This window comes from Aethalodelphis obliquidens, unplaced genomic scaffold (genome assembly GCF_003676395.1).
Source record: "Aethalodelphis obliquidens isolate GAN/ISIS:26980383/991018 unplaced genomic scaffold, ASM367639v1 scaffold47, whole genome shotgun sequence".
NCBI classification, from domain to species: Eukaryota; Metazoa; Chordata; class Mammalia; order Artiodactyla; family Delphinidae; genus Aethalodelphis; species Aethalodelphis obliquidens.
The window spans coordinates 10,361,080-10,369,913 of record NW_020837991.1 but is presented as its reverse complement, the minus strand read 5'-3'; the positions used below and the strand labels follow the sequence as shown (position 1 = coordinate 10,369,913).

Genomic DNA, 8,834 nt, shown 5'->3' with positions numbered 1-8,834 from the left:
TACTTAAACACTAAAATGTATGGGGTAGAGCCAGGCGCTTCCAACTTGAATGTGTACATACACCACCTGGGGACCTTTTTAAACTGTGGATTTGAATTCAGTCTTTGTGGGGTGGGACCTGAGACTCTGCCTTTATAAAAAGTTCCCAAGTGATGTTGACGTTGCTGGTCCGTGGCCCACACTTTGAGTAGCAAGGATGAACTCTAAGGGTTGAAGTAGGTCAGAGGAGGCAGGTTTCACGGTGGGTTGGAGAGGTCCCACGACAATAAACAGGGTCTGGGATGATGGCAGGGCCTGGACAGATGGAGAAAGTATGGGGGATCATCGGCTCTGCTCTCAGGGGCCTGGGAGCAAGGGGTGGGTTCAAGGATCTGTGACTTGTGTCCCAACTCCCCACACCCCCTTTAACAAGCAGCTGCACTAAGCAGGAGCTCCACATGTAAATAGCCCATGTTTGAGAAATACCTAAGCCTGATCATGTCAGGAAACATTTTGCAAATTCAGAAATCAGAGCCAAGGGAAGTGCTGTGTGCTCCACCAGTAGCAGCAGTAGTTAAAAGGGAACAATCTTTCCCGGAGTGGTTCCTCTTGTGGGGAGCATTTCTGCTGGCTCCAGGACTTTGGCCATCTATAAAACTTAGCAATGGAAAATGAGGAAATTCTCAAGGAGAAAGAGCTCTCAGCTAGCGCCAGAGAAAGAACGACTCTGGACCAAACCATGCTGTCTACAATGGAGACCTTTGAACTTAATGGTAAAGTACTAGTCCCCAGTAATGACACTGCCTGTGATGTAGTCTTTCTCTTGGCGGCATAAGAATAGACAAGTCCATTGAAAGTCTAGGTCTGCACCTTAGAGAGTCAATAATACATTTCTGGAATACCTCCATGCTTCCATTGGAAATTTGTATAATGCTAGTAAAGATGCTGTGTCTTTAGCATACAGGGATTTTTTTAGCTTCGTGACTCCTTTAAACTGTATTTAAATATTTTCCCTTCAATTAATGCTAATGCTTATTATATGTCCCTCCTTTTTATTAGTGTCTCATTCTGACACACAGATTATGTTTGTGACGTGTGTGATGAAAGGACAGTGCAAAACAAGAGGGATGAAAAAGTTCCACAAAACTGAAGCCAAGTGTCATATTTATTTAATGCAATTCTGTTAAAATTCTTTAAGATGTCTTCTGTGAAAATTTATTTAATGCAATTCTGTTAAAATTCTTTAAGATGTCTTCTGTGAAAACTCATGTGTTCCTCGGGGAGTGTGTTCTCCATTTGGTGTGGGCTAGGGTATGTTACAGCTTCATAATTAGTCTGTCTTAGATTAAACTCAGATTTTAAAAATTCAGTCAACTGTTGTTTTATTTTCGCCTTCAGTGTTACACAGGTGATGCAGTTTTTTAAATCTTCTAGAATTTGTAGCATGCAAAGTCACTGGTGAGTGCTTCCCACAGGAGATCTCTGATTTCCCATTTCAGAATATCCTCTTGGAATTGTCTTCCAAGTTGATCAGTCTTTCCCACTCCCACTCTCTTTTCTGGAGACTGTATGTGCAGGAACAACTGCAGCTCTGTCCCCTGGCCTGACTGTCCCTCTCGCCCAGGGTCTGTTTGTTCAGGTCAGTGGCTGGAATTATGGGGGTACAAAGATTAAGGGTCCAGCGTTCTGCCTTTAGGTGTTCACAGTGGGGTAACAGAGAAGGCAGGAGTGCAAATGACTTTAATAATTGTTGGTTATTCAGAACTTTGGAGAAGGCAGTGTTCTGGACACATGCCTTTTTAAGATACTAAAAATGTTCAAGCAAAGTCAGGTGATCAAACAGATTTGGCACCTACTCCATGCTGGACACTGCACTCAGCACTGAGAAAATAGACATGGATCAACCTGGCCTCTGGCCTCAGGGAGCCCACAGTTATGTCGGATGGAGGGCGGCAGAGAGAGCCTATTCATAACCCATTTCTATACAGTTCATTACTGGCTGTCACTGAGATTTGCACAGGACTTTATGGACAGATCTAAGCTGATGTGGGACCCTGGAGGGCAGAGCTGAGCTTTAGCTCTTCTAAAGTTTAATGGGATAGCAAGGATTCGTTAGAGAAAGGAGATGGAGGCTGGAGCTGGGGTAGGGCACAACGTGTTTATGACACCTTCCCAAGGAATATCAGAAAAAATACAAATAGCTCCATATTGTCGGGTCAAAATCGGGTGGGGGAGCTCAGTGGGGATTGAGACTAGGACCAATTAATTTGGACTTTATCCTGAGGGTGTCTGCTGAAGAAAAAAGAAAAAGCACAATGTGAGAGATGGGAGTTAAGTTTTATTGGGGACAAAAGAGGACTCTAGCCCAGGAGACAACATCTCAGAGAGCTCTGAGAAACTGCTCCAAAGAGGCAGGGGGAAGGGCAGTGTTATATACGACTTTAGTGAAGGGGGGATGTGCAGTCAAGCACACATGTTGGCAGAGGCTCGTTGCTAGTCAAAAGGAGCAGATGTCCCTGCTCATGATTTTAGCGCTTTTCTAAATAGAGGAGATGCAAGAATTGGGCTCATAAAATCTTCTCCTGAAAATATCTAACTATCTGAAGACCTGTTCTGCCAGTTTTTCGCAGAGTGCAGAGAGCCTCACTCCTGATCTCCCCGCTGAACTCCTTTCAGGGGTTGTTGAAGGTCAGCCGCTGCAGCGGCTCCTGATTTAATCCTTGTAGAGGTAGATGGCAAGTGCCTATTTGTAAGTGGCAAGGGCAATGGGGAGCTTTGAAGAGACTGAAGTTGGGCTGATAGGCAGTGATCTGCACTTGAGGTTACTCACCGTCATAGATGGGGGACGAGTTGGAAAGAGTAACCCTGAGGACAGAGACGAGCTTGGCAGCGAGAGATGATGTGAGGCAGTGGGTGTGTGGAAGGAAAAGAGAATGCTCTGGAGAAATTTTAGAAGTCAAATCAGGGACCTCCCTGGTGGTCCAGTGGCTAAGATTCCATGCTTCCAATGCAGGGGGCCTGGGTTCAATCCCAGGCCAGGGAACTAGATCCCACATGCCACAACCAAGATCCCACATGCAGCAACGAAGATCCCACGTGCTGCAACTAAGACCTGGTGCAGCCGAATAAATAAATAAATATATTTTTTTAAAAAGTCAAATCAGTAGGACTATAGTGGGGGGACAAGGTAAGTGAGGATGCTACAAGGGTCAAGGGTGAATCCCAGATTTCTGACTGGGGTTATAGACACCACGAAGTAAAAATCTAACCCCGGACCAAAATCGCTCCAGTTTGGATGGGACACTTTCCTAAATGCATTCCCAGCTTCTACCTCCTCATACAAAGAACATATGGAACTTACTAGATGAGTGCCATCATGGACAGCACTCACGGTGAGGCTCTGTGACACAGTTACCCACTCAGGGCTTTACTGAGATGAAAAAACTACTTACTTCAGCACTAAACGGCTCCAGCCTCGTTTACCTGTCTATCTATCTATTCATCTATCTGCCTATCTATCTATCTATCTACCCACCTAGCTCTCTGTAGGCTGAAGATTGCTTTAGTTTTCTGAAGAGGCGCCACAGACTGCTGGCTCTTGCTGCCCTGAAAGTCCAACAAAACCCCAGGTCTTCCCTTATGAACCAGGATCAGCCCCTCTCCCCTTCAACAATGGAGCATTTGAGCCTGAACGAGAGAATTCACATTTGTCCCTGTGGACCGTATCTTTCTGGGATGCGCTCCTTTCACCTTCTTGAAAATAGGAGCATTTGGCTGGCTCAGGTCTTCCTGTCAGTCTCCTGATGTGTCTGGTTTCTCAAGTTCTGTTACCACATTGGCAACCTTTTGCCCGTCTGTGGAATGTAATCTGGCCCTCTCACCCAAAGCCCTCAACTATTTCAGGTCTCACACATTTCTTCATGATATTCCTTCCCATCAACTTCTATCTGAAGAATATCCTTCCTGACAGAGAAGACCCCCAAAAATACAAATTATGAAAGAAAGTTATGTTTTTTTTTGTTGTTTGTTTTAATTAACACTAAGCATTGGCCCCAACATTAGAGCTAGCTGTCCCTTCTTCCTGCTCGGAAGTTAATTTTAAATATTCTCCTAACAAACCTTAACCCTGGAGTCTATGCAGGGTCAGCCTTGCTGATATGACTTCTTTCATTTCATGTCATTGTTCTGACTTTATTTTTTGTCGTGTCACTAGTTCTTAGAATTTTTTTAAAATCTGACTTTACCCAGAGGTGTTTTTTCACTTTTTATTGTTAAATAATTGTAAATTGTAAAAATCTGACTTTACCCAGAGGTGTTTCTTCACTTTTCTTGTGTGAAATAATTGTAAATTTTTGCAATCAAAAGTTGCAAAACACAAATGTACAGGGAAGTCTTTGTGACCTTCACCCATTTTCCCCCAGTGATAACATCTTGCATAGCTCTAGTACAATATGACAACCAGGAAACTGATATTGGTACAACCCACAGAGCTTACTTAGATTTCTTTAGTTTTACACGCACTCATTCGTGTGTGTGAATGTAGTTCTCTACAATTTTATCAGATGCGTATACTTGTGTAACCACCACCAAAATCAAGATCTGGATCAGTTCCATCACCACAAAAATCTCCCACATGATACTTTTTCATAGACGCACATACCCTCTCTCCCCGCCCAGCCATCACTATCCCCCAGCAGCCACTAATCAGTTCCTCCTTTCTATAATTTTGCTATTTAAAGAAAGTTATATAAATAGAATTACACAGCATGTAACTTTTTAAAGACTGGCTTTTTTTCGCATAGCATAATTCCCTCGAGATCCATCCAAGTTGTTGTATGTATCCGTAGTTGGTTCTTTTATTAATGAGTATTATTAATGAGTATTATTCTATGATATGAATGTACACAGTTGGTTTAACCGTTCACCCATTGAAAGACATTTAGGTTGTTTTTCCAGTTTGGGGCTATTACCAATAAAGCTGCTATGACCATTTACGTAAAAGTTTTTGTGTAAGCACAAGTTTTCATTTCCCTGGGATAGAGGCCCGAAAGTACAATGGCTGGACTCTAAATATATGTTTAGTATCACAAGAAGCAGCTGATCTGTTTTTCCAGTGGGGATGCACCATTTTACATTCCCACCAGCAGTGTACAACAGATTCACAATCCTTGCCAGCAATTGATATTATTACTATTTTTATTTTAGCCATTTGGATAGACACGTGATAGTGATACCTCACTGTAATTTTAATTTGTATTTTCCTAATAGCTAATGACGTTCCTAATAGCTAGTATCTTTTCATGTGTGCATTTGCTGTTGGTACACCCTCCTCAGTGAAATGTCTCTTCGTGCCTTTTGCCAGCGTTTTGATTGGATTCTTTGGTTTTTGACTAATCTAAACTAAAACTCAACATTTTGAGAATTCTTTATATACTCAAGATACAAGTCCTTTGCCAGATACATCATTTGTAAATATTCTCTCTCCGTCTGTAATTTGTCATTTCCTCCTCTTAACAAAGTCTTTTGCAAAGCGAAAGCATTTAATTCTATTGGGGTCCAATTTATTGATTTTTCCTTTCATGGATTGTGCTTTTGGTGTCAAGTCTGAGAACTTTTCACTTAGCACTGGGTCCCAAAGATGTCTCCTATGCTTAATTCTAAGAGTTTTACAGTTTTACATGACAATATCATGGTTCAGTTTGTGTTGATTTTTTAATAAGATGTAAAGTTTAGGTCAAGGTTTGTGTGTTTTGCTTATGGATGTACAATTGCTTCAACACCATCTGCTGAACAGTCTCTTCTTCCTCCAGTAAATTACTTTTGCATCTTTGTCAACAATCAGTTGGGCATACTTGTGTGCGTCTATTTCTGTGTTCTTTATTCTGTCCCATTAATCTGCATGTCTATCCCTGCACCAATACCACACTGTCTTGATAATGTAGATTTACTGTAACTCTGAACATCAGGTAACATTATTTCTCACAAGTTATTCTTTTTCAACATGATTTTAGCTATTCTGGGGCTTGTGCCTTCCCATATAAATTTTGGTATAAATTTATACCATTGAAAACCTTGCTGGGATTTTGTAGGAATTATATTACACCTCTAGATCAGTTTGAAAATTGACATCTTTCCATCTTTATGTTCAGTCTTACAATCTGTGAACATGGTATGTTTCTGCATTTATTTAGGTCTTTTTTTTTTAATGAGGATTTTGTAACTTTCAGCATACAGATCCTGTATACATTTTGTTAAATTTAATATCTAAATATTTCATTTTCTTTGGAGCAATTGTAAATGCCATTTTTAATATAAATTTATGTATTTGATTTATATATTTTTGGCTGTGTTGGGTCTTCGTTGCTGCACGTAGGCTGTCTCTAGTTGCGGTGAGGGGGGCTACTCTTCATTGTGGAGCACGGGTTCTTGGCTCAAGGGCTTCAGCAGTTGTGGCACGCTGGCTCAGTAGTTTTGGCTCGAGGGCTCTAGAGTGCAGGCTCAGTAGTTGTGGTGCACGGGCTTAGTTGCTCCACGGCATGTGAGATCTTCCCAGACCAGGGTTCAAACTCATGTCCCCTGCATTGGCAGGCAGATTCTTTTTTTTTTTTATTTTTATTTTTTTATTATTTTTTTTTTGGCAGGCAGATTCTTAACCACTGCGCCAATGTGTCCCACCATTGTGTTTTAAATTTCGATTTGCACTTGTTTTCCAGTTGTATACAGAAAAAGAGAGTGAGAACAGACATCCTTGCCTTGTTCCCAACCTAAGGAGGAAAGTTTTCTGTCTCACCATTAAGACTGACTGTAAGCTTTAGATAGCTTGTTGATTCTCTTTTTTTTTTTTTAACTTGAGGATGTTCTCTTCTTTTTTAGTTTGCTGACAGGTTTATTATAAATTTGTTATTACGAGAGTGATAATTATGACAATTTATTATGAATTAGATTTTGTTAAGTGCTTTTTCTGCATCAACTATATGATTATATGATTTTTCTTCTTTAGCCTATTGATATGTGGATTACATTGATTTTCTAATATTGAACCAGGCTTGTATACCTGGAAATCCCATTTAGTCATGGTATGTAAATCCTTTTTTTAAAAAAAATAAATTTATTTATTTACGTATTTACTTTTGGCTGTGTTGGGTCTTCGTTTCTGTGTGAGAGCTTTCTCCAGTTGCGGCGAGCGGGGGCCACTCTTCATCGTGGTGCACGGGCCTCTCACTGTCATGGCTTCTCATTGCGAAGCACGGCTCCAGACATGCAGGCTCAGTATTTGTGGCTCACGGGCCCAGTTGCTCCGCGGCATGTGGGATCCTCCCAGACCAGGGCTCGAACCTGTGTCCCCTGCGTCGGCAGGCAGACTCTCAACCACTGCGCCACCAGGGAAGCCCCTGTAAATCCTTTTGATGCATTGCTTGATATGGGTTACTGCTATTTTGTTGGGAATTTTTGTACCAAATTTCATGAGAAATATTGATCTTTAGTTTTCTTTTTGTACTGCCTTTGTCTGGTTTCCATATTAGGGTAATACTTATCATATAAAATGAGTTAGGAAGTGTCCTCTACTCTTCTGTTATCCATAAGGGATTGTTTGAACTTGGTGCTAATTCTTTTTTTAAAGGTTTGTTAGGAAATTTCAATAAAATCATCTGGATGTGGATATTTCTTTTATAGGAGATTTTAAATTACGAATTAAATTTATTTAAGGGGCATAGATATTTATATTATCTGTTTCATCTTGGTTGAGTGTTTGTAGTATGTGACTTTTGAGGAACTGTTTCGTTCCTTCTAAGTTATGAGCATAGTTAGTGGTAGTATTTTCTTATTTTGTTTTTAATGGCTGCAGCATCTGTGGTGATATACCCTGTTTTATTATTGATATTGGTGATTTGTGTCTTCTTTCTTTTTATCTTTGTCCTTCTTGCTAGAGCTTTATAAATTTCATTGATTTTATTCAAAGAACCGGATTTTTTTTTACATCTTTATTGGAGTATAATTGCTTTACAATGGTGTGTTAGTTTCTGCTTTATAACAAAGTGAATCAGTTATACATATACATATGTTCCCATATCTCTTCCCTCTTGCATCTCCCTCCCTCCCACCCTCCCTATCCCACCCCTCTAGGTGGTCACAAAGCACCGAGCTGATCTCCCTGTGCTATGCGGCTGCTTCCCACTAGCTATCTATTTTACGTTTGGTAGTGTATATATGTCCATGCCACTAAAGAACCAGATTTTTGTTTTTTATTTTCTCTTTTGTATCCTTATTTTAAGTCTCATTGATTTCTGCTCTGGTGTTTATTATTTCTTTTTTTTCCTGGTTGTTTAGGGTTATTTTACTCTTCTTTCCTGGTTTCTTGAGGTAAGAACTTAGTTTACTGATTTGAGATCTTTCCTCATTTGTAATGTAAGATTTTAGTGCTGTAAATTTCCCTTCCAGTGCTGCTTTACATGTAGCCCATAATTTGGTATGTTGTATTTCCACTTTCATTCAGTTCTGTTAAAATTTTTTTTTTCTTTGAGACTTTCTCTATGACCCATGCATTATTTAGAAGTTTTAAAAAAATTTCCAAGGGTTTGGACATTTTTCTGCCTGTATGTTATTAACTTCTATTTTTATTCCATTATTGTCAAAGAACATCTGTAAAATTTAATTTCTTTTACATTTTGTTGAGGTTTGTTTTATGACCCAGGATATGGTCTTAGTAAATATTCCATGTATGCATGGAAAGAATGTGTATTCTTCTGTTGTTGCATGGAGTATTCTATAAATGTTAATTAGATCCTGTTGGTTGGTGGTGGTGTGCAGTTCTTCTATACCTTTGCTGATTTTCTATCAATTGCTGAGAATGGGGT

The 8,834-nt window shown here is 40.1% G+C and overlaps 1 protein-coding gene across 1 annotated transcript in view; it reads left to right on the top strand.

Annotated features, from left to right (window-relative positions):
- Positions 1–679: 679 nt before the first annotated feature.
- Positions 680–8,834, top strand: part of MARCO (macrophage receptor with collagenous structure) — a 32,817-nt gene continuing 24,662 nt past the window's right edge. Inside the window, exon 1 of the mRNA XM_027082425.1 lies at positions 680–752. Coding sequence (XP_026938226.1) covers positions 719–752 — 34 coding nt within the window. The 5' untranslated portion in view covers positions 680–718. The remainder of the gene's footprint in view (positions 753–8,834) is intronic.